Here is a 26,918-nt window from a genome sequence, read left to right as displayed (position 1 = left end):
GCTCCTTTAAGGAGAGGGCGGCCATTACGTTCATGCCGAAATGACATCAGAGCCAGCAGAGTGAGTGAGCGGTAAATTCAACCCAAGCCCACTGGCTACTCGGGTGGATAAGTAGAGGGTTTAGGAACCTGAAAAGCCTTTTCTCTTCAAAGTTGCCGAAGGCCACAATATAAGCACGCGAACGCTGCCACACAGTGAGAATAAAGTTACTCGAGCGGCTTTGACGAAGGGACTTTAAGGGAGAAAAGCACGGAGTGCAGCTGCATTGATTCTCCGGCCTCGTAGCAGCCCGGCGGGGTGGACCACGTAATTGACTGACCTAGCAACATGGACGCACATGGCGTGTGCCTATTTTTTGCGTCATGTTAGCAAAATCGCCGAACTAATAAACGTGCTGGCAGGCTAAGCCGATCTAAAAGGTAACAAACCACACTTATATTTTCAAAAAGAATGCGTACAATTGACCTAGGGGAACTATCTGCCGCAGATAAAATTGTTGGCGTTTGAGCAAAAATGGCAGCTTTAAAACCCATTCTCTACCCATAGGCCTCTGAGGCTCATCAGAGAAGCCGCAGTAACAGTTGCTCATGAGAATAGAGGGAATATTCCAAAGTAAACTATTAGATGGCGATAGTGAGGTTCCGTCTGTAAGGCCAGTTCCGTCTACGAGTCGTCCTGTGCAGCCTAGACGTCCCTTCAGCTCATTGAAAGTTTGCACCCCGGAAGGTAGAACGACCTCTTGGAACTAATAAGGTAGGGATTTAACAAAGCTACAATGTTGTCGCTGTTTCCTTAGCAGTAACTGTTGAATGTTCAGAATAAACTTAATCAAGATGAAATGTTTTTGAGCACTTTGCACGCATCAATTAACGCTCCTTAAATATGTGTGACTGTCGCAGGGGCACCTGTTAACAATCTGGACACCAAGCTATGCGCGACGACTGTCATCCAGCGTTGGGTGCGAAGCAGGTTTAAGCTGTGGCTCGCACGCTTGAAGCGCACCCGCAACGCTGAGTGCCGGAAGAGCCTGTACGACTGGAGACGGGATGACGCTGATGACGTGGCTGCCCCCCAGCCCGCAAGGTCCGGAGGCAGCGCCGTCGGAGGAATCGTGCCGATAGATCGCGCTGCCCTGAGCTACGTGTCCACGAACCGCGAGGGACCCATTGTTACAGCCAACAGTGACGGCGAAGGCAGTGTTCCGATTCGTCACCGCAATCTTGATGAGAAGGGGGATGGTACCACGGGCCCCGAGGGCACATTTGCCTGGAGTCCCGACGATTCAGGTAGTTCAGCAAAGCTTGATGTAACGCTTTAAAATGCTCTCGTAGGGAAGTTGCGCTTCGTATGTTCACAGAGACGTACGCAGGAAAAAAACGCACTCTTTCACTAGAAGACTGCGCACTAACAGCGGATTTATTCTGAACAAGGCGAAAACATATATACTAGAAATAGACTGAAACAGCGTCGTCTTCTTGTGAAAGTGTACGTATTTCCTGTGTCCGTCTCTGTGAACATACGAAGCGCTACTTTCCTTCAAAAGATTCAGGTAGGCTCGGTAACAAATGTCCCGTACTGTTTTTGGGGCGGGCACATTGGCTTTGGTGGTTGTACATCTGTGGAGAGATAAGTTGAAAAACGTTTCTTGGTGCGGATATCACACTAAGTTCTTTTTTGTATTATAAAGTTACCCGAATTAATCCGAATTAATGAGTCAACAGCCGAGAAGGATACCCCCGTTTGTAGTACACATCATCTGTATTAGCTGACAACAGGTTACATTGGTTACACTTGGCAACACCTCCAACCTACAATTCAGTTTGTGAGCGTGGCTTGTGATTGCCAGCTTTATGTTCAACTCCAGTTCTGTACTTATTGTGTTGTAACATATGAATTATAAGTTCATCTCTGGGAACTGCTAGGTTGTGGCGATTTCGTTCCTTTATTTATGAGCGTATTGAAAGATAAATAAGTATTCACAACCAATGGGGTAAGTGCATTCGGCAGGCATTCTGAGATAATGAATGGCAGCCTACCAGACTCCCTGAAGAAGAAAGTGTATGGCAGCGGGGCATAAACTTCGAAGCACACTAAAGGGGTTCCACTTAAATTGAGGACGACTCAGCCAGCAATGGAACGGAAAACGCAGGTGTAACGTTAAGGAAAGAGAAGAGAGCGGAGTGGGTAAGGGAACAAACGCGTATTAAGTACATATTAGTAGAAATTAAGAAGAAGAAATGGGTATGGGCAGGGCATGTAATGTGGAGGCAAGATAACCGTTGGTCATTAAAGGTAACATAGAGGATCCCTAGAGGAAGCAAGCGTAGCTGGGGCGGGAGAAAGTTATAATGGGCAGGTGAGATCAACAAGTTCGTGGGGATAAATTGGTCGCTGTTAGCACAAGACCGATATATTTGGAGATCTATACGAGAAGCCTTTGTCCTGCACTTGGCGTAGACAGGCTGATGATGATGATGATGATGACCTCTTACCCGTGCATTTGTGTATTTATTTCCAAGTTTCATTCCTCGTTGCGTTCATTTTCGCGCTGGATTTATTTACAGTAACCACAAGTGTCAACAACCACAAAAAATCGGATGTCAGCCTTTGCTCAGAGCGGCAGCTTACGATAGCCACCGGCGCATCTTCGGCGCCTGATTATCAGTACTCACGAAGCTGACATGCTGCACTCAGGTGCTACAGCGTAAGCCCAAAACCTCGCCGCCTGGCTAGGCACTTTCGTGAGCTGCCGCTCTGTTTATAGGCTGGCACCTAGTCATTTGCTCTTGGGAGTCTATCGGAGTCTATATCTTTCTTCACATACGCCTTTCTCGTGTTTGTTCTTCGTGTCCTCACAGTACAAAGTCGAGAGACCGATGCCAGCTCTCCCTCCTCTGCATCCTCTTTTCGGTCACGTCCTCCCGCTGCTCGGGCTTCCTTTCCCCTCAGTGGGAAGCCGCAGCCGGAGGAGACCGATCCCCTGCCGTCGCCCGCACCAGCTCTGTCGCGACAGCAGCACCAGCAGCACGAGCGACTGGTCACGGCGAGACTCCCTGACTCGCGGACGCTCGCCTGGCACCAGTGCCGTCCTGGCCGGGCCTCGGCGCTGGTGTTTGGGGAGCTGCTGCAGGAGACCCAACAAAGGCTGCCTGTTTCTTTCGGCGCGATGCTTGAGGAGATGTGAGAGAATATCCCTTTTTAGACTATCACCACTCCGGGACACTATATTATTATGTGTAGTATCTACTCATCATCATCGTTGTTCCCATAATCCCGTATCATTGAAAGGGGGTTGCTGGTTCGGCTCACTGAAGTGACAATTATGGGATCATGATTATGCTGATGTCCAGCCTTATCTCCGTTCCGATTTCATTCTGGACTCCATTTGGGGGTTCATAAAGTAAAAAAAAATGCAGGGCTAGTTCCCGATATTGCTACAATTTGTAATACAAAAAAAATATAATATCAGGTGATTAGTGTATTAATTCTCAAGGAAACACAGGCGCGTCTTTCGTCGGAAAGCTAGTCGCTAAGGGGTGTAAATGGCAACATCGCTTAGCCCTACTAAGGACAGATCATGGATCGTATTTTCACGCGGCCGTATTACACATTTTGACTACCATTAAAAGATGATTACAGGATTACACATAATGTCTGTCCCGATGCCACTACCGAAACTTAGAGAATGCCGTGTGATTGATTAATGCAAGCAAAGGCATCACTGCCTGTGACGGGCTAATTCTTTATTTCATTCTTAGCCAGTTAATTGGAAGAGTCTCTGAACGCCCGGTTAAGAAGGGGTCACGATGATGACAATGTGCGTCGTAGTCCAGTGAGCAGGGCGCTTACGTTGGCAGAGCCGTAGCCTATGAACGGCAACGTCAAAGCCCAAAGCCCCCAGCACCCGCTCAGCAGGAGACCGACGTATCCACGACAGGACAGCTAGGACCGGCGGCAAGAGAACTTGTACCGGGCAGTGCAGCGCACCAGGTTGTTTGCACTCCTCAAAGGCACGCAAGCTTATAAGTCACTAATGTTCGCGAAAAACGCCACCTGGCTGAGATTTGATGCCAGGACGGACGCATCACGCGACCAAACGAACCCGCCTAAGATGGGCCCTCATCCTCAATTCCATCTAGTATCATGCGCAACGGCCTCTTTAATACCGCCATGGGAATGCTAGAGAAACACTCCCAGACAGCACCGTCGTTTTAAAGGCACTGCGGTAAAGCCAGCCCACGTAAGTGAGGTCAGATAGCATGCGCCATATCGTAATAATGGCTTTAAGGGACTTCCACTAGGTGGAGGATTAAATTAGAATGTACAGGTGCAACGAAAAGTAAACAGAGCACGGGTTCGCAATTTTGAGATAATTTCTCTTCCATGTAACTCTCCGCGTAAATTGTGTTTGTGTCGGCGGTTTTAGTTAGCAGGACTTTCTTAAGAAGTCACTTTGAGGCTGCTGGCTAGGCAATGGTAAAGATTTTCTCTTAAATTATCCAACTTGTGCTCCCTTAACTTTTGACTGCTCCTCACCAACAGGGACAGAATAAAATACGACAAAACGGTGGCACGTAACTCATCCTTTCATCTGTGTCAAATGAAAGGGAAACGCAATGCCGGAATCTTTAAAAGCAGGCGTATCCAGTCTAAAGATTTTAAATCATGTCACAACAACTGCAGTCTTCCCTGTACGCACACAGGATAAGCGAGTTGATGGGCTATTGGAAGTAAGCGAAGACACTTAAAACATACAAATGACGCGAAGCCGGATGTCACCCAAACTTTCATTTCTATTTTGTGTATGTCCGTAATCTCGAATGGGGACTGGTCACATCGAGGATCTATGCGTCAGAAATCTTCCAGTTGTTTAAGGTCTCGTTGACTCCAACCGAACACCACTTGTACCTTCAGTAAGAAAACGTCTGCAAAAGATCTATTGCGGGCACATTTTCTTTGTTTGCATAAGCAGTAAATTCCGATATTCGCTTGTCAGCTACTGAACAGCAGGGGACATAGTTTATTTATTACATTTTTAAGTGCACTTGAAGTGATTTCGCCAAATAATTGCGTTTATTTCACTTTTTCTTAAGCGGGGCGGATGGCTGCTCGAAGCTTTGCGAGAGCTCCAGCTCAGAGGTCTTCCGCGTGGGAGGTTCTCGAGGTGTGGCCGTGCTGAAAGTCCTCCACTTCGCCTACCTGGTCCGTCATCTCGACCTTGTTCTCGCCGAAGTGCGCATCGCCAGGTACGGGTGGCGTTGCCCTCTTGTAATGACATAGGAATTTATTGCGCCGGAGCCATAGTCAGCAGCGCTTTTGCCCGTCGGTTGTTCTGAGTCACCGCTGTCAAACTGTTACCTAGATATAGTAAACAGTAACAAGGACCTAAGAGATTAGGCTCGGGAATAAATTAACAAAAGAGGGATCAGAAAGGGGCAAGTAGTACAAAAAAAACCAAACGCACACATTCGGAAGGCTCGGGAAGAAAATAACAAAAAAGAAAGTAAAAAACGGCGCGAGTAGTAGACAAGAATAACAAACCAACAACCGCACACATACGAATGCCTTGCGCTATGGAGCGTGTCCAGTTCCAATAGCCTCAAGGTCGCGCTACAGCGTGGACTACTACCGCCACCTCGGGGGAGCCGGTGGAAACTAGCCACGCCCACGAAAGACGTGTCCGATTATCCGCCATTACGAGCTATTACTCAAGGAATGAAGGGGCTGAGCAAAGAGTCGGGGTGGGATTTCCACTATTGTCATTATAGCGGTCGTATGCTCTTCGCAGGGGCTATGGCTCTTTGAGGAGAACAATTAGGGGTGACCCTTCCCTGCAGCCCTTGTTGCCAAAATGACCAGTGCCGCTTGCGAGTCCGCCTTTACATTTCTCGCAGCGATTTGCACGCACTTTCAGTTTTTGTTGGAATTTGTAGCGGGTTCAGGGTAATCTTGCACTCTAGGACACCTCATGTGGTAGCTCTCTTTCTTTCTGACGGATGCACGAACTGTAGAATCGTTATGTGCGATGTGCTGACACCGGTTGCTGATCCGTGATATGTAATATAACAATTTCCCTCCTTTGAGGCATCCTTAAATGCTGGCCCACTTCGCAGATGGTTTAGCGCTGCATCGATGTCTTAATTTAATTACCCTAAAAAAGTTTCAACGATGGAACTTTCGTGCTGAATGAGGATACAAATGAAGTGATAATGATCCCAACTTCCGACGAGATCTTGGGAGGCACCCGCAAAACACCAATAATGGAGTATCGACATTGACAGTACCGCTCAAATGCCTAAAGATTATGAAACGACAAAAGACGCCACTTTAAGGTTACTTTATATACGTCAATTTAGGCATGCATGGCTGCCTAAAGTTTAGGTTCTTAATGTTAGGGAAAGTTTAGAGTTCAGCTGTGTCGAAGCCGTGTGGTCAGCAGAATGGCAGTTTAAAATCAGGGATTCGTGATGGAATAAACGCGACTACATGATCACCACCGCAGCTTTAAAAATAACGCAAGAAATACTGGTATTTTGCATAACTATTTCCTTGTTCTCACTTCCAGGGCACTGCAGGGTCTTACAAAGAACCCCGAGAACAGCACCGTAGGATTTGCGGAAGTGCGAGCGTAAGTAGGCAGTCTTATTGCTTTTCCACTATGTTTGTGTCTTCCATTTGTGAATTGTAGCACAATGAAGCACTGTCAGGTGTTGAATTTCATAAAGCGATCAGAAACCAGCAGGCGGTTTACAAGAACTAAGCTACGCAAGAACGCACCTTTACAACGTAAGTGGTACTGATCTCTAAGCACCAATACTTGCGAAGATTACGATCTTCGCTACTAGTTCAACGGGTATAATGGAGGTACAAAACGAAAATGCATATATGTTGATATTTCAGAGCACAAAGGTCTTTGGTTAAATCTATAAATTTATAGCCCTTCAACACGGTACGTCTGACAGTAGAGGTGGAGTTGAAAACACAAAAACTTCAACATTTTTTTGTTTCTAAATGCAGGATATACTGCGTGTGGGACAAATACCCACCCATGATGGCCAATGCCTGCATGAACTACTACAGCCGGAAGAAGTTTTCCCTCTTCAGTGATGGTAGGAAATGTTGATTTCTGGCAGTATCTTCCTGTGCACGAACTTCTGGAGAATTTTTTACGATATTCGTTTTTAATCCTTGCGATAGCTGCTGATATCAACTAAGAAATGCCGTAAGCATTGAAATGCTTCCACCCTCTCAATGCTTCTGTTCCCCAAACACGATAACAAAATGATAGCTTGTCATCTCTGACGTAAACACTATGACTCAGCTAGGTATGCTGTACGGGAAGCTGCTATGCATCATTATAAGGGGTGGTTACTAGGACCAAGCTGAACGGCAGGAAAGTGCAATGTAAGTAAGACGAGTGTTCGTCCATGTTTTCTCTGGTTTGTGTACCCCAGGTTTGCGAAATGACCAGTTCTAAAAAAAGGGTGGATTATGACTTCCTCGTGTTGAGTGGTCAATCGTGCTCTATAACTTTCTAGGGTCATGGAGGAAGAAATCGGGTGTCCCCAATGCTCGAATAACTGACTAATAACACTGAAGTTATGGACCGCTAAAATGGCGGAAATTTTTCCAGCGTCGATAAGCATTATGACGTACCACGTTAGAGAGTGAACTAGCTGCAGGGTTCTTTAGTAAGCGACTTGCCTTTGCAGTCTTTAGCCTTTCACAGGGATAAATTGTTGTTTTGCTACTTCTCGCAGCCGATCGTGAACGCTTTCAGCCGTACGTGGTGATGTACATGTCTTTCGCTGGCAGGCCGCTACACAAGGTTCAGGTAAGTTTGTAGCTTCAAGAGGGCAATAAATATAGGTAAACTGTTTACGTGCTTTGACTATACACACATGAAAAGTTATTGACTATACCTGCGATTGAAAAGAAAAATTGGCCTTGTTCCAGGCGACCTCACTGAATTTTAGCGAACTGCAAGGTTAACAACTTAATTAAACTCTCATTGAATGGATGCCAGGTTGCCACAAAATGACAGCCAGCCTGCCATTATCGACGAAAATTTTGCGTGCACTCCTGTGATCTTGGAAGTCTCACAGGTTAGCGTCGTAATGAGACCCTTCTATTTCTCTTTTAGTTTACTGTTACTGATAGTTTGCTTGGAATCTTCGTTTTTAATGTTTGTCGATAAGCGTTTAGTCCAAAGGGTTACAGATAACGCTGGGGACTTCGATAATTTGCAGGCTCATTTGAGAATAATATCATCCTGAGAGGGGCAGATTTCCAAATAATTGGTTTTGTGTTCTTAATTGGTTCATGACATAAGGACCAGAGATACGGCGCTAAACAAACGTGGTTGAACTCAGACATAAACTGACCTACGCGGGCGCCATATACATATACGACTCGCACAAACGTCTGGGTCTCACTTGGTCCATCTCTGCGTAGTGCCGTTCCTCTTTTTATAAAATGTGTTTGTCCACTTTCGCAGAATAACTCGCATTTGATTAGAAGAACGTAAAACACTTTTTACATTAGAAGAACGTAAAATACTTTCCACGCTGCTTCTCGTCTCATATGACCTCGCAGTTTCAGAGCGCCCTCCAGCTCCGCTCTTTGGTGCAGCAGGTGACGCTGACGCTCGCAGTGGCCGAAGCGGCGCTGCAATTTGAGCACAGGGCGCTGACTCCGGGTCACGTGCTCGTGAAGGAGACCCACGACCAGGTGCTGCCCTTCTGGCTCGAAGGCCACCTTCTGTTCGTCGACATGTTCGGTGTGCAGGCCACTGTTGTTGACTTCTCAGCCGCTCGCCTGCTGCCTCCGGGAAGACCAGGTGAGTTATGCTATGCCCTCCATCGCCCCCAAAAGCTGCGCAGAAGTTGCCCCTACATGGCGCCAGAAATCATGAGTTCTAACTATTCGACCCTGGTGCAAGATTCAGGTCATTGGAAGTCGCCGCTGCTAATGTAGCGCGTGCAAGTCGTACTGAATGTTCACTTGCGTAGAAAAACCCGATGTCAAGTTGAACGACAAAAAGCATTTTGGGGCTTGTGTACCATATGTTGTGTTGTATTTTTTCGCAAGTGAATGTTTAGAATTAAGAACCGGCTTGTCTAAACTTACATCAGATCGAAATATTTGCTCAGTTGTGCCCAGGCTTGACGCTAGTTGGAAAGAGAACAGCTCGTGGGAGGACACGAAATATTTGATTAGTTGTGCACAGGCTTGACGCTAGTTGGAAAGAGAACAGCTCGTGGGAGGAGGACACGAAAGCGCAGAAAGATACGCTCGATAGGTATGCGACAACTCCGTAAATGTACAAAATGTTTGCTTGAATAATTTAGTCAGTGCGATGTGCGGTACCCTATTCCCTCCATACGTCAGTGAAGGTGCTTCAGGCCCTTTTTAGTGTCTGATACGACCGAGTCAAGCCAATTTGAAGCTGGGGTGTCCACCGTGAGACCTCAAATGTTTGATAACCGGAGCTCAAAATTGTATAGCCCTTTGAAGTAACGTACGCATTCCCCTACGCGCTGTTAATTACGTGGGCGTTCATGTCAACTGCTTTCTTTTTGTAGCAACAGTTGTGTTCGTTATTTAGTCCGCTATTTTACCGCTTTGTTCAGACACCGAGCCAGTGTTTGCAGACATGGCGAAGATACCAAGAAGGAAGATGGGCGCCTTTGAAGACACCTTCGCCAGCGTCTGCAGGGTGGTGAGGTAAGAAAATGCACTGGTATCTTTATGTAACTCTCCTGTGGTTCCTTGTAATCCTTTGTAGTTTGCCTTTAGGCAGGCAGCCTAATATATGCCTAATAATCAGTGCGTTGCGTTGTATCAGCGTCTTCGTACGACACGTAGTTTGTTTTAATTACTGGAGGAGAAGTAAGCAGAACATCATAAGTAGCGGTTGAGTTATACTGCGTTAAACGTTTTTCTTCATGGGCATACGTCGCGCGAAGGAAATAATGCGGAAGCAGACCAAATACTAGTGCATTTGTTGTAGGCATAATCGGCTGTTGTTGTTCAATGAACCATTAAAAATCATTGAGTTCCTTCCTTTTAAAGGGATATTTGTTGAAACTTTCTTTATGCATAAAGTATTAATTTAGCTTTTTAGGTGCTCTTAACAATGGTGAGCAGTTTTGGTAAGAATGAGTAACACTGAATTTACAGATTATTTTTGTTTTTATACTTACTGTTACTGGTATACTGAGTTGAGTTTGCCAAATCATATTTCTGGTTACATGTCACAGCTTAAGCCGTGAAATTTGACCGTAACCCGGACCTAACCCAACGAGGTCACACATATATGTTGAGAAGTGTTCATGCCGTCTCAGCCTTAAAATGTTAATTTTCACATGCCATTGTTAAGATAAACTTCCTGTTGGTTCACGCACAAGTTGCACAGGTTAAGCATCCATGGTAGCAGTCGCTCCGATGGACTTATTGGGGCGTCATCAGTGCTGACGTCAGCAAATCGACGTTCACTTATCGTTAACAGCATGGTTAGCGTAAATCTCAGAGTGGCTTGAATACCCTTGTACGGCATCCGCAGTGTCCCCAGTTGCGAGACATCATTCCGTTTTACTTGAACGTGTTTCTCTTCTGTTATTTTGTACTCTCTCTGTAGTGTGAGCGCGAAACTTTACCGAATAGGTAAGTTTTTTTTCAGTGAGCATAGAAATAATATGAGAGCAATGTTCAATCCACACTGCAAACAGTTTTCCTTTAGCCTGAGTTTAGTGACCTTGAACAATGTAAATTTTATCAAGCTAAACAAAGTAAAATTAATTAACCAATTATAATAAATGCTATGGGAAAAGCTAATTAAGTCATGTGATCAACCAGTCGCCAGTTACGTTTGTGCCAGAGACGTCATAAATTACAGGGAATATAACATAAGCTGTCGTTAAATATTTACGCTGTTTGTCAAAACGCACCTCCTTAGTATTTTTCTCGGTCGTCTGCTTGTGTGTTGCGGACACTTGACCAACGCTTCATTGTTTTTTTTTCAGTTTAAGGTCGGAGATGCATTTACCCCATTACCTTTTTGGTTCTGCTCAGGGGATATGTAGATTAATTACAGCTTGCGCCCTCCCGAATAACACTGAACATAGCCCTGCAGTAAGCGAAAAAAACGAAAAGAAAAAACCATCCCCTCTTACTAAATCAAGTAGAGAGAAGCGCGACAGCTAAAGGTGCGTCCAATCAATTGTCAAACCTTGGAAGGCCCAAATGGCAAACGCAGAACGAATGCACGCGACGATGTTTCGCTCGCCAAGTAAACGCATCTGCGAACGATGTAAATGTATACCGGTACGTGGTTTATGAGATAGAGGTATACTATTTACTCCTCTTACATGCTCGATGCCTGTATTGTCTAATCTAGAGCCACCCCTTTTTCGCAATTTTAAAGTAACCGCTTCGACACAATGGACGCCCCGTTTCACGCACGCGCCTTGCATGTCCACAGGTCTTATGAGAGATTTTAGTTCGTTAACCGGTCTATGGGGAAAGGCATTAGTTTTTGACAGGACGCCACCATTGGTCTTACTAAAAAAAGCTTTTGCTTTAAAAAAGCATTAATATTGTCCGGAACGTCGCCTGTACACCCAAGTTTCGTTGTATGCCCTCATTCAGCCAGGAGCCCTCGGCGTTCTACCCGTGGACCAACCTGACGTACCTGGAGGAGCTGACGGGGACGCTGGTTCGAGAGTACGAGGGCCGCTTTCCCGCTGACCCTGATGACGAGGCTGAGCAGCGGGCGTGGAACGACGTCCTGTTCTGGCTGGAAGAGATGCCGCACTACGCCAGAACCAGAGAGTTCGCGCTGGACTTGATCGCGGAGAGTGCTCGCCGCATCACCTCGGAATTGGACGTCACTTTGACGTAGTCGTGACGTCACACCCATCGAATGATTCGGCGGAGCACGCTAGAGGAGCGAGATGTGTGCATGAGGAATGGCGTGCAATGTATAAAAAATAGGACTACCTAGCCATCAGCTCAAGTAGACAAAATCATTGGGCGCATTATTTATATTTCTGTTTAAACGCCTATTTCAGCCGTATGGTCACAGGTTTTTTTGGTAATGTGCTGTGCTTATTGTTTTCAAAAATAGTGGGAATTAAAATTGTAATGGCCCTGAGAGTACCAGTTCGGATGGTCACCCACAAAAAAAAAAAAAAAAAAAAAAAAACACATATCGTGTGTCTGAGGCTATGAATACAGCTTCGACATATGTATGTCCTAAACTGCTGCGGTAGAATTTTGCGTCGTTATTACCCGTAAACATTTCGCATTTTGTAATTGCAGTTGCTTATTACGCGCATATTGCAACTCATATTTGGTTCAGAATTCGACGACTGATTGTGCCTGTAGAGAGCACTGGACTTTTTCTTATGTTATGTCAGCCCTCCGCTTCTATAACACTTGTATTCTGTGAGGGCATCTCACGTCGGAATTACGTGAACACAATTAAGAATGCGGGCGTTCCGTAGCTTGGGCGTCGACCTTCGTTGTCTTGCTTGCTTGGCTCACCTTCGCGGTCCCTCCGGAGGACAGGAACCATTAAGTCCCGTCCATGTAAAAAGTACAACGGCATTGCAGTGAACTCATCCCGCATGAACTCCTCCGATACGAAGCTGGATGACGATTCCACCTATCGTCCCCTTCTCGCTGATAATGTGGGGATTACGATGTCTCGCGATAGATGCTGGGCGCCAGGAGTCATTCTTCCTAAGAGGGTTAGGAAGAGTAGTCCCGAGGCTTGTTTCCTGAATCTCGGATGAAAGCCTCAGAATATAAAACATTCTCCTCACTTTCATTCTAAGAAGGGCTCCTGTATTGGCTCCGCACCAATAAAAAAGTGAAGAATACACTCCCACAGTCGTTTTCCTGAAATATGTGGGGGGAAAAAAGTTGAAACGGAATACCCGACCGGTGTGAGAACAGTCAATGAACCTCAGCATCCCTGCACCCTTTTCACTTCACGGTTTTTTTGACAGCGGACGAGTGCAGTGAAGAAGACGGTAAGCTAATAAGGAACCCAATCATCCGATTTAGGAGCGCGCCTTGTCGTCGTAGCTGGCTCGCTTGACCCAAGTAGAGCCACATGGGTTCCGTCGTCGCGGCGTAACCCACAGGCTTCGAAAGACAAGCGCTTCATATACCTAGTCATAAGCATTCGAAACTCGTGAACCTCTGACGCTTGTCATACATGCTCCCGTTGTTTAGCGCAAGAAAAAAAAAAAACTAGGTACGTGCATCTTAGGCAAAATATACGTAATTTACTGGCAGCGCCCGCGTCTATTTAGTTAGGAACGCTCGTTGGGTTGGTTTTTACAATAGCAGGCTTAAAAAGTGGCAGTGCAACGCCGGCACGTGCGAGATGAAAAAGCAAGCACAAAAATTACAGCCGTTCCACTCAATGTGAAAGCTGTCGGAAGTGCAGAGCAGTCATTCGCCGTAATGGGTTGTACTGCCGTTATCCGCTTACTGCCACCACCCCATGCAATTTAAATTTCCCGCCTTCGCAGTGCTCGCGCGCCCCCTGCCTGAGACAGCGCCAGCGGGAGTTCTGCTCTTTTTGTGCTTGCTTTTCCTCCCGCACGTGCCGGCGTTGCACTGCCACTCCCCCCCCCCCCCCCCCCCCTTAATATCGTAAAAACCAACCCAACGAGCGTTCGTAACTAAATGATCGCGGGCGCTTTCGGTTAATTACGCATATTTTACCTGAAATGTACCTACAGTTTTTTTCTTTGCGCTAAATAACGGGGAGATGTATGACAAGCGCCAGTAGTTCCCGAGTGTCGAAACCGCTTGTCTTTAAGCCTTCGGGTTGCGCGGAGACGACAGCCGCTACTACGGGAACGCCGTGTGGCTCTACTTGGTCCAGCGAGCGAGCTCCGACGACAAGGGAAGCCCCTGAAGTGTTCTGCAGTTCAAAGAACAGAACTCCTGCTGGCGCAGTTTCAGGAAGGGGCGCGCGAGCTCTGCGAAAGCGGGAAATTTGAATTGCATTGGGGGGTAGCAGTGAGCTGATAACGGCGCTGCAGCCCCATTATGGCGAATCACTGTTTTGCACTTCCGACAGCTTTCACGTTCAGTGGGACGGCTTTAATTTTTGGAACAGATACTATTTGTGTATCCACTGAATGACTTTCCTTCTGATGAAGTTTGTTTTGGCAGATTCCCGGGAGCATCAAGCAAGGACTGGCCAGTCTCGCCCAAAGCTTGCACATGGAACGCGTGTTTTCTGTCTGTTTCTTTGATGAGGAACCAACCCGCACCAATGGCGGTATCTGTGGTTTCTTGCGTGTGTTGAGGGAATTGGTATAATGTCAGTCACGTCATCTTTTCAGCAATAATTATAATTCAGAACTTTATAGGTATGCAGTAGTTTATACGCCAAGCATCTGTAGGCGCCGCTTTTTTTGGGGTACAAAAATTGCTAATCATACTAGAAGAAAAAAATTCAAGTCAAGAAAGAGCACACCTAAACTTAAAAAAAAATGAAAAAAAAAATTGACTCTAATCCACATTGGGAAGGTGGTTGGACTGCGAAGCTGTAAACGACACCCAGAACGATAATCCATGCGACGTCATTTGAATTCACCCATGATGGTCTACACATGGCAGCCTGGAATGAACTGAATAAGTTTCCATACTGGTCTCTCTTTTTATACATAAAAGCGCGGTGACGGCACTATCTGTTTTCTATGCTGTTTGGCACTTTTGCCTTCTGAGTATATAGCTTACGTAACCGTAATCTTTACTGTGAAACACACGTGGGGAGGAGGAACGCTCTTCCCATTATTCGCAGACGCCGTTATTATACATTATGCGGTTTGCTCTTTACTCTAGGGCTTTGAATGGGCGCAGGTGGTAGACCCGCCTCTGCGCTCGTTGAGTACACCGTCTGTCTCCCCGCCTCCTCGTGCGGGCGAAGCTTAGTCGGTGAGATAACAGGTTGCCGCTCCGTTTCTGTATTGGGGTCCAGGTTCAATTTCTGGCGGTTCCAGTGATTTCTTTGATTTAACTTGGCGTTTTCTAATGGAGACACCACAAATACTTCCTTGTGACGTGAAAGAAAAGCACGGAACCAACCTTATAGGCGATATCCGCTTAAGAAAATTTCAACCCATGAGCGAAATAAGCTTCTCTTTTCTTCGGAAAACAGCATTCGATTAAATTTCGGGATGCCTACTTCAGTTCTCATAACATTGTGGCGCCATTTATCATTCAACGTGCACAACACGTAAAAAAAACAAGCAAGAGAGACAGAGACAGTGGAGAGGGTGAGAGATGATTAGAGCGACGCATCTATGGCAATTTTTCACGTTATCTACAACTCTCCCATCTCCAACTCACCCTAACCGCATCCGCGGGCCTGTGCTTGAAGCCAAGCGGAAAGGCTGAATGAGCTGCCGGAAAGCGAAAGACGGACACGGAGCATGCGGTGTTCTTTTAATTCCCGGCACACCACGCGTAAATTAGGCCGCGCATCGAGCCATTGTCGAAGCTGGAAACGGCAAATGCTGCACATTCCGTACGTTTCTCAATGCCGCAGGAGAAAAAATCATGGTTACTATTATTGAACACGAAGTTGTTACGTGCTTGAGGTTTTACTTGTGCTTTTTTTTCTTTTTTTTTTGAACAAAAATGAATGGGTGATTGAAAGCTATAATGGACCACCTGTGTTCTTCTGGCAAAAGATAAAATATAGAGGTGTGTGTGCGCTACAAATTTGAAATACGAATCACACTATTTTGCGTTCGATTCGAATTGCATTCCATAATTTTAAAATCAATTTTGCTTTTAGTGGACTTACTCGAGACCGTCATTTCCAATCTTTCTTGTAGATGGCGCTGGGGCTCCAGGTACGGGAGCCAGCGCCTTTAGGCTGTTGTCTTACGGGCAATAATCGAGCTGTTCCTATTTTGCTGCGCCTTCCACACGTCTGGCAGCGGTTGCGCTGTCAGCGAGAGTGACCTGTGAACAAGTGAATGGTACGGTTCCCAATTTCGGCCTCAAATCCTCGTGTGCGCTTCCGCTGAACAGTGGTATGGCCGGGTGTTGTGGTTGATTTATTCGACGTTCTGCACGGGATGTCGGCCAAGTGTGTTTTTCTCGAGCTTCGCAGTACTTGTGGCATGGTCAGTGAGGCTTCGGTTCGCCCACCTGCAAATGAGGCATCAAGCGACAGTACACGAAGGCACGCGTTTAGCTATCCTAAGGACCTCGCAAAATAGTCATGGTAAGCCATAGCTTGAGTTAAACCTTGCAGTGATATCGTTTGGGTGAGTTGGTTATCAAATTACAGGTCTCGGCAAGGGGCACCACGTGGGACGAATCAGTCACACTGCTGATCAGCTTTAGTTTGGAGAAGTGAAACTTCTCGAACTCAATTTGCACATAATAATAGTTATCAACACGCAGATGAGGTGTTAAATAAAAGTTGTCGGTGGCGCCAGTTTAGCCCGAATAAAGGTCGCATCGTGAGTATTAATACACTGAGTGAAAATTGAAGTAGATGCCGCAAGGACGTGTGTGGAATCACAGTAAAGGTCTCGATGAGGGGAATCCCGTTGGAGAAATAAGAAATGCCTCCTGATTATAATCATGGTATAGTCAGGGTGAGTCATAGATTGCAGGAAGATTCAAATTAATGACGCCAGGGTTTGTGTGTGGCATGAAATTAGAGGAATCGATTAGGGGAATCACTTGGGGCAATTTAAAAAAAAATGCTTCCTTGGTATAATCATGACGGTGGTGGTGAGTCATTGATTGTGTCAAATTCAAAATGGCAATGCCACGGTGTGTGGGGTATCAAATTAAACTCCTCGATGAGGGAACTACGCTGGAGAAATACATTTTTCCTGGTTTTAATTATGACATGGTCATGGTGAGTCAGAGATTGAATTAAAAGTCGAAATGACTACAACAGGTGGGTAGTATCAAATTAAAGGTCTCAATTAGGGGAATCACGAGGGGCAAATAAAAATATTCTTTCTGGTTACAATCCTGACATGGTCATCGGGAATCATCCATTGGTTAAAATTCAAAACCATGCCGCCAGGATGTGTGGTGTATCAAATTTAAGGCCTCGATGGAGGGAATCACGAGGAACAAACGAAAATGCTTCCTCGTTATAATCATGGCATAGTCATGGTAAGGCGCAGATTGGGTTAAAATTCAAAGTGATACCGCTAAGGCGTGTGGGGTATCAAACTGAACGTTTCGATAAGGGCAATCACAAGGGACAAATATAAAAATGCATCTTGCTTATCTTCGGGATCTAGTCATGGCTAGTCTTAGATTGAGGTAAAATCGGGGATATTAAAATAAAGAAATCGGTGAATTAAGGGGGATCGGATTCAACGATTAGAAACATGCCACCGAAAAGTGCCAGTCAAGCGAAAAGCTCTCATTCGGTGCCTTAGGGTTGTAGCTGTTCTCGTGGATTGTAGGCACGCCATCTTGACTTGATCGACGCATTGCGGCCCTCAAAGTCCGCCACCAAGCGTGCGTTGCCACGAAACAGCGTAGCCACTAATGGACTGCTATATTTTGCAGTTCATAAGCGCCAGTTACGCATATGAATGGCTTCCTTGATCATGCATCGCCTTCAAATTCGACTCTGTCCGAGCCGGCACAGGTTGTGCCGCTAATGTTGCACGCCATAGTCTATACTGATCTGTGCTTTTATGGTGTCATACGCAAAAGTGATTAAGTGGCCCCACTTGACCAGATATGAAACAGCTGCGGAATAAGAAGATGCATCTTAAAAATCAAACTGCGCGCAAAATTAACGAGGACGTGAACACTCTGAAGACACCACAAGCGCAGACTCACAACTGGTTTATTGTTACAAAATTCGAACATAAAATACCCAGGCGCCCCACATACGTCACATTCTCAGCGCTATCGACTGCACACACAAATAAAAAACTCAGAAGCACACGAATGACAGATAATTCCGCGACGATAACACCATCAGTTTGATTTTTAAGATGCGTCAATACCAACTCGCCCAACTTTCGACTCTTTTACAGGAATAAGAAGATACTACACCGAAACGAAAATGAAGGGCATATGCCCCACGCAAAAGTCGTTGTAATGTTTATTATTTTTACTTCAAATATTTTTTTGTGGCCAAGGCGGTGGGCTCATTTTTTACTACAAGTGCTAAATTCCCAAGTGTGCAGCCACCGATCGGGTTTGATATAGCCGTTGAGAAGCGCACATCACACATTATCTACGCACCTGTAGTTTAGAATAACTTTTTGGTGGGCGAGTTGCTGCATAAAAAAACTGCGAAATTTGACACGTCCACAAAAAGGGAGCGAACACAGGACAGGTGCAGTCCTGTGTTCCTTCCTTTTTTGTGGCCGTCTCAAATTTCACAGTTTTTTTTAATTTTTTTACTTTATACGCACCGAAGCACCAGCCTATAGAAATCCATGCAAGCTGTTATGTTGTGTGCCGGGATTAAGCAGATTTGTTTAGTTGCGCTTGTATATCATTGATAAGACTGGTACGTATGGTAAAGAAGTATATCTTAAATTTTAGGTTTTAATGCGCAGACGCTGCCACTGGGAGATGAGGTGCTCTGTATATGGAAGGTTCGGATAAATATACATGGCGTTCGCTTTTCGCTTTAATCTGTAAAGCAACAACACCGACCGTGATCAAACCCATTTGTGTTCAGCAGCACAACGCCTTCACCACTGCGCCACCATGTTGATTAGGGTCACAGAGTATCTAAACTAATTTAAACCTTATATATCTGCTACTATCGTATTTTCAGGTGCATTGCATGCCATTATGAACTGATAAAACGAGAGCTCCTGCTGCTACAAACTCGTCTAAGGGCGCCGAAAACAATACACGAGGACGCCAAAATTCTGATGGCCAGAATTGTAAGGCGTTCATGAGCCCCCACGTTTCTGTTTTCATGCTTCCAACTTTTTAAGGGCTGACGGCCTGAACCGTCTGAAATGCTACAGGCCACGCAAGAAGTAGTGGTCAGTGTTTGATGTAACGACAAACTATGTATGAATATAATTGTAGCAGCCGTGTCTTTGTCAACCGCAAGCCCCCTCCATGGTTGTGATCAGATGCAGCTTCAGCATCAGCAGCGCGTAGCCTCTGCGCAGGAGGCAAGCCACACGCTAGAGAACACCCCTTTGCTTTGCCCCAACCTACGGGTGCTCCCTGGTTCGCGGGCCCATGTTGCCATTGAGTCACGTATGTAATTGAATGTAAGTTGTATCACACTGCCTATAGGCCGCCTATAAGGAAAAAAATAGCATTTCGCTCATTTCCGCATTTAAACAAGCCAACAAATGTGCTTCTGCAGCAGAGGTGATCTGGTAACATTCCGACGACACACGGTGTTAGCAGATGACAGGTTGAACGTAACGCATCGCGCGGCTCTGGGCAGCACCAAGAACTCCTCAAGAGACATTTACCATAAATTCTTTCACTTCCCCTCTACACCTTACAACAGTTACAGCCGGAACTATGTTGTGATTAAAGGCAGGCAAAGTTTTGGTTCATTTGATGCTTTGAATCCTGTCTACATGTCCTTATGCTAACAATGTGGTTGGTAAATATTGCCAACCAAAGTGGTGGTGCAGCCCATGTGAACCATGGGCTTCACAGAAGTGGTGAACGGTGCGCGGTACATGATACACGCACCTAGGAAGGCAACGAATTAAGGACGAAAAGTTGGGTTAGTTGGTTTGATGCTACCATGTACATTGTACTAGCGCGAGGACGGGATACAAGAGGAAGAAAGCCACTGGATGAACGCTAGAGGAAGGCTTCTAGCGCGAGTCAGGACACCGAGGCCGCCCCCGTTCACGAGCGGATTAGACGCCGCCTACTTGGTCCGCCGTTGGAGTAGGGACCACTACTTAATCGGACACCCGGTATGACGGGACGGCACACCAGTACACCCGTCCCACACGCAGCTCCGATGCCTGTTGGGTACATTGTTCAGCAGCCACGAGTACCAAGGTCCTTCAACGTCGACTCCTTTGAGGGCGCAGAGGACTGGCTCAACTAGTTTGAGCTCGTCGCCAACTTCAACGGGTGGAATGACCAACGTAATCTCCACAACTCCTACTTCGCCCTGGAGGAATCCGCGCAAATGTGCCTTGAAAACCACGAGGTTTCAATGCTTTTTTGGGAGGACTTTAGCCAGCAGCTACATGCAGCATCTATGCAGCATCTATGCAGTATCTATCGAAAGGAAAGGGCAGAGGCTACGCTGCAAGCGAGAAACCGAGGTCCGACCAAGAGTATTGCCCTGAATATAGGACATGGCCCGCTTATATCACCCCTCCGATCCGTCCATAACCGATGACAAGAAATTACGGCACCTAATGCGCGGCGTAAATCAAGAGATCTTTGAAGGACTGGCATTCTGAAGAAAGAGAGTCCTCTTCCTGAAACATCGTCGAACTTTTGTTTTTTAAATCTTTTTCTCGTGTGTCTCTGTCTTTACTTACCTTATTTTCTCGAGCTCTTTGTGGGTTTTTTTGCTTCCAGGCTAACAGAAACACACACACACACACACACACACACACACACACACACACACACACACACACACACACACACACACACACACACACACACACACACACACACACACACACACACACGCACACACACACACACACACACACACACACACACACACACACACACACACACACACACACACACACACACACACACACACACACACACACACACACACACACACACACACACACACATATATATATATATATATATATATATACAGTCAGGTAAAAGATAAGAACAACTTTGCGGTTAACTTGTTTATTATAAATTAGTCCGACAGTTTCGGAAGTGGAACTTCCTTCCTCAGGGACAATCCCACAAATACACATATACACATATACAGAGAAAGAGAGAGACAGAGAGAATATATATATATATATATATATATATATATATATATATATATTGTAGCAAGGATAACGAGCAGCTCTTAACGCCATCAGCTTATCCGGGTATGCGCCACATCAAGAAAGAGTGCCATGCGATCGTGGCCAATCTATGCACGACGGTATGCGCGCACGCTGGTAGCGGTGGAAGAAGAAGTACAGCTGAAGGTGCTTGGCGCGTGTGTTCGGCCATCGTCGGTACGCTTGTACCTGCGCTCGCCTTGCTTCTGCTCCTGCCAATAAACAACGTTCGGTCTACTACCGGAGGGTCAACTATATCCCTTACAAGTGGTGGAGGTCAGGTGTTTCGGTCCCATCCTGGAGCTACGCAACCGAACGCTGTCCACGATGAACCACGAATCCGTCCAGCAGCCTTCGTCGGCGGCACCAACCGTCATCTGCTCGGGCGCACTGCGCGAGCGGGATCCACCCAAGTTCAACGGCACCGACGGAAATGATGCTGAGGACTGGCTTTCCATGTTCGAACGTGTGAGTAACCACAACCGATGGGATGACAAGAACAAATTGATCAATGTCCCTTTCTCTCTCACCGGCCTCGCGGAGACGTGGTGGAATAATAACGAATCCCGCAACAAGACGTGGTCCTCCTTCCGCTGTAACTTCATGGAAGTCTTCGGGCGCCCTTCGTTGAGGAAGCTTCAAGCCGAGCAGCGCTTACGTGTGCGAGGACAGCAGGCTGGGGAGACGTTCACTAGCTATATAGAGGATGTCATCGACCTGTGCAAACGCGTCGACCCCTCCATGGCAGAAACAGAGAAGGTCCGACACATCTTAAAGGGAGTCGATGACGACGCCTTCCAGATGTTACTATCCAAGGACCCCCGAACTGTCGTTGACGTCGTCCGCCTTTGCCAGAGTTTCGACGAGCTGCGCAAGCAGCGAGCCCTCGCACGGCAGGCTTGTGGTCGGGAGCAGCCCGTATCAAGTGTGGAGGCAGTATATGAAGGGGACCCTGCGCTGTTTGCGCGAATCAAAGATTTCATTCGTGAAGAGGTGGCCCGCCAAGTCTCCCTCCTGCCCTACATCTCAGACCCGCCTTCCACCCTGGCGCCTTCGCTTCAGAATGTCATCAAGGAAGAGGTCGCTGAGGCACTACCATCGGCTCAGCATAACCTGCCCGTAGCTGCGCCCCTGACTTACGCCTCGGTAGCAGGACGGCTATCGCACCAGCCTGCTTCGTTCTCTCGCCGACCTGTTGTATGTCCACCTGCCGCTTCCTTTCCTGCCGCTTCCTTTCCACCAGCACCCCGTGCTCCAGCTTCATTACCAGCACGACCGCCGATAAGCCCGGTGAGCAGTCCCCAGCTAACGGGTGCGTGGCGCACGCAGGACAATCGTCCGATTTGTTTTGCATGTGGCACGCCAGGGCATGTCGCTCGCTACTGTCGCCGCCGCATATTGCCGCCCGTCGCCTGCTATCCCCAGGCGCCTTTTTACGCCACCCCTTACTTTTCGCCGTATGCCGCTCAACCAGCGCCGTACAATTTGCCCCCTGAGCCGACTGACCGTCCAACTTTCGCTGGCCGCCGTTCAGCTTCTCCACGTCGCCGTTCGGTGTCTCCCATGCGTCTCCGCCCTACTAATGCCGAAGAGGAAAACTAAAAGCCGCAGTTCCGGAGGCAAGAACTGCGTCGCCATCGAATCCTAGAAGTCCTCATTTCTCGCCTAAAAATGTTATCGACGTAATTGTGGAAGGTGTCCCTACCATTGCTCTCATCGACACTGGAGCCGCTGTTTCGGTCATCCACGCCGACCTCTGCCGCTCTATTCGAAAAGTCATGACGCCCCTTTCAGGACTCTCGTTACGCACCGCCAATTCACAGCCCATTAAGCCGCTAGCCGCTTGCACAGTTCGTGTCGTGATCCAGAACAATTCCTACACCATTGAATTCATCGTGCTGCCAGCTTGCTCTCACGACATCATCCTCGGGTGGGACTTCCTTGCCCACAATAACGCTATCATTAATTGTTCCCGTGCTGAAGTCGAGCTTTCTTCTGTTCTTTTCGACGGTTCCTGTAATGCCGCTACAAAATTACTCGTCGCTGAAGACACCGACGTCCCGCCCAGCTCCTCCGTCATCGTGCCCCTGTGCTGTACCTCTGTCCCCGACGCCACTGTTTTGTTTACGCCTTCTGTCATTTTCTTTCGCCGCAAATGCCTTCCACCACCTTCCGCCGTTTTGGCTGTGCGTGATGGCGCCACCACTATGTTGGTGACCAATCCGTCAGCGACCCCGTGCGTTCTTCTACAGGGAGAAACACTTGGCTTCGCAGAGCTTGTAGATGCTCGTCTAGTTGTTGACGTACCAGGTGATCTTTCTCATGTTGAGATCAGTGAACTGAGTGCTTCTCCATGTTCGCCCGGGCTATTGCCATCCGATGCCTTTGCCCACTGCATCGACGCCAATCTGGATGCAACCCAGCGAGAACGTATTACTTCATTGCTTTCGAAGTTTCGTTCCTCCTTTGATTGCACGCAAACCTCGCTGGGCCGCACGTCTACTGTTACGCACTCAGTCGACACAGGATCACATGCTCCACTTCGACAGCGCCCATATCGTGTGTCTCCGACAGAGCGGCGAACCATTGAAGACCACGTCACAGATATGCTTCAACGAGGTGTTATTCGCCCCTCGAAGAGTCCGTGGGCTTCACCAGTGGTTCTGGTTAAGAAGAAAGACGGCTCTATTCGGTTTTGCGTTGATTATCGCCGCTTGAATACTATCACAAGAAAAGACGTGTACCCTCTTCCGCGTATCGACGATGCGCTGGACTGTCTGCAGGGAGCGGAATTTTTCTCGTCACTCGACTTACGCTCCGGGTACTGGCAAGTTCCCATGGCCGAGGCTGATCGCGCAAAGACGGCATTTGTAACCCCAGACGGCCTTTACGAATTTAACGTTATGCCGTTTGGGCTTTGCAACGCCCCCGCCACGTTCGAAAGAATGATGGACAGTCTCCTCCGTGGCCTCAAGTGGAAGACGTGCCTCTGTTACCTGGACGACGTAGTCGTTTTCTCCCCCGATTTCGAGACACACCTGATTCGCCTAGAACAAGTCCTGACTTGCCTTGCGAACGCTGGGCTGCAGCTAAACCTCAAAAAATGCCGCTTCGCCGCACGCAAGCTTACCATCCTGGGTCATGTCGTTTCCAAAGACGGCATCAGCCCCGACGCAACAAAGCTTCGAGCCGTTGCAGAGTTCCCGAAGCCGACCACACTGAAGGCGCTTCGGAGCTTCATTGGCCTCTGTTCGTATTTTCGACGGTTTGTTCGCAACTTCGCGACCATCATTTCGCCTCTTACCAAGCTCCTCGGTAACGACAGCGGCATTTCTGCTTGGTCACCATCCTGCGACGAGGCGTTTGCGACACTGCGTCGTTTGTTGACATCCCCGCCTATATTACGGCATTTCGACCCGTCGGCCCCCACGGAAGTGCACACTGATGCGAGTGGGATTGGCCTCGGTGCCGTGCTCGCTCAGCGGAAATCCGGCTGTGAGGAGTATGTTGTTGCGTACGCAAGTCGGGCACTGACGAAAGCAGAAACAAATTACTCCGTCACAGAGAAGGAATGTTTGGCCATAATATGGGCGCTTGGGAAGTTCCGCCCGTACTTGTATGGCCGCCCATTTGACGTGGTGACCGATCACCACGCGCTTTGTTGGCTCGCCTCCCTGAAGGATCCTTCAGGTCGTCTTGGGCGGTGGGCTCTTCGCCTGCAAGAATATGATATCCGCGTGGTTTACCGTTCCGGCCGTAAGCATTCGGATGCTGACGCACTCTCCCGCTCTCCAATCCCGGCTGACGTGTCTCACCTTGCCACAGCGGACTGTAGCTTGTCGTCGCTCAGTGTCACCAACATGACTGCTGAGCAGCGTAAGGACCCATGGATAGCTTCCATCATCGGCGTCCTGTCTGGTCCTTCAGCTACCGGCGCACCCAGAGCACTGCGGCGACAAGCCTCTCACTACCAACTGCGTGAAGAGCTCCTTTATCGTCGGAATTACAACTCGGACGGTCGGAAGTGGCTATTGGTTATCCCACGCCATCTGCGTGCCGACATCTGCTCCGCCTTTCATGCCGACCCGAGTTGCGCGCACGCTGGCGTCCTCAAAACGTACGAGCGACTACGCCTACGTTACTATTGGAGGGGCATGTATACCTACGTGCGGAAGTACGTGCGCTCATGTCCGGAGTGTCAGCGTCGCAAATCACCGCCTATTCGCTCTACAGCCCCGTTGCAACCACTACCGTGCCCCTCGAAACCCTTTGATCGCGTTGGAATCGATCTGTACGGGCCCCTGCCTTTAACGGCTGCCGGTAACCGGTGGATAATTGTAGCGGTCGACCACCTCACAAGGTACGCCGAAACAGCTGCCTTGCCGGCATCCACGGCTCGTGACGTCGCTAGTTTTCTTTTGCGTCACTTTGTACTTCGTCACGGAGCGCCTCGGGAACTTCTGAGTGATCGTGGCCGCGTTTTCCTATCGGACGTTGTGAAAGCTCTACTCGCCGAATGTCACGTAGTTCACCGCACGACCTCCTCGTACCACCCGCAAACCAATGGGCTCACAGAGCGCTTCAACCGCACCCTGGGAGATATGCTATCAATGTACGTGTCGTCGGATCACTCCAATTGGGACCTCGTACTTCCGTTCATAACGTATGCATACAACACGGCTACGCAGACAACGACAGGATTCTCTCCGTTTTTCCTACTTTATGGACGCGAGCCGACCTGTACACTGGATACCATTCTGCCTTACAACCCTGACGCCACAGAATTTAAACCGGTTTCGCAACTAGCGCAGCAAGCCGAAGAGTGTCGCCAACTCGCCCGTTCCTTTACAACTGCAGACCAACAGCGCCAGAAGCATCGCCGTGACGATTTCACCACCCCTCCCACATTTGAACCCGGCTCACATGTCTGGCTTTGGGTGCCCTGCCCGACACCGGGTCTCTCCTCTAAACTTGTCGCCAAATATCATGGCCCTTACAAAGTCATCGCCCGCACTTCGCCCGTGAACTACATTGTGGAACCAGTCACCCCCTCCTCTGATCTTCGCCGCCGGGGGCGTGAAACAGTCCACGTTCAACGATTGAAGCCCTACTATGACCCCCTGGTGTCGTCCTCACCCTAAGTCGCCAGGATGGCTCCTTTTCACCGGGGGCGATTGTAGCAAGGATAACGAGCAGCTCTTAACGCCATCAGCTTATCCGGGTATGCGCCACATCAAGAAAGAGTGCCATGCGATCGTGGCCAATCTATGCACGACGGTATGCGCGCACGCTGGTAGCGGTGGAAGAAGAAGTACAGCTGAAGGTGCTTGGCGCGTGTGTTCGGCCATCGTCAGTACGCTTGTACCTGCGCTCGCCTTGCTTCTGCTCCTGCCAATAAACAACGTTCGGTCTACTACCGGAGGGTCAACTATATCCCTTACAATATATATATATATTGTCTCTGTCTCTCTCTTTCTCTGTGTATGTGTGTGTGTGTATCTGTGTTGATGTGTGGGTGTGTTTGTGTATGTGCGTTTGTTTGTACACAGTTTGGTTCTCCGCCAGGAAACGGATTTTACTAAAGTGATTTCTTCTTTTTTGTACTTTTGCGTTGGACACCAGCATCGCAGCACGCTTTAGAGAGGAAAAGATCCGTATGTATAAACAGAATGTAACAGCTTTGTTTGTACGGGCTCTTAATTTCACACGTGTGATCTATAAAGAACACCCATTAAACGTTGAATTGCCTCTTTCACAATAGTCAGGAGGTCTTGTCCGGAAACAGCTTGCTTCTTATGAGTACTTTTTATCAACGCCTCCAAAGCCTGTTCGTGCCAAGGCGATCCGCGTAAAAGGCCGGATCGTTTACTCGGGAATTACGTATCTCGCTCCGCCTGCTCCTTC

The 26,918-nt window shown here is 47.8% G+C and overlaps 1 protein-coding gene across 1 annotated transcript; it reads left to right on the top strand.

Annotated features, from left to right (window-relative positions):
* The first annotated feature begins 9,637 nt into the window (after nucleotides 1–9,637).
* On the top strand, nucleotides 9,638–12,121 carry LOC144157987 (uncharacterized). The gene is made up of 2 exons (XM_077688686.1): nucleotides 9,638–9,726; nucleotides 11,650–12,121. The coding sequence occupies exons 1-2, from the start codon at nucleotides 9,656–9,658 to the stop codon at nucleotides 11,900–11,902; spliced, it is 324 nt and encodes a 107-aa protein (XP_077544812.1). The 5' UTR covers nucleotides 9,638–9,655; the 3' UTR covers nucleotides 11,903–12,121.
* Nucleotides 12,122–26,918: the final 14,797 nt, after the last annotated feature.

This window comes from Haemaphysalis longicornis, unplaced genomic scaffold, assembly GCF_048455015.1.
Source record: "Haemaphysalis longicornis isolate Haplotype H1 unplaced genomic scaffold, Haemaphysalis longicornis Haplotype H1 scaffold_10, whole genome shotgun sequence".
Taxonomy (NCBI): Eukaryota; Metazoa; Arthropoda; class Arachnida; order Ixodida; family Ixodidae; genus Haemaphysalis; species Haemaphysalis longicornis.
The sequence above is the reverse complement of the archived record's forward strand: the minus strand, read 5'-3'. Positions and strand labels throughout refer to the sequence as shown.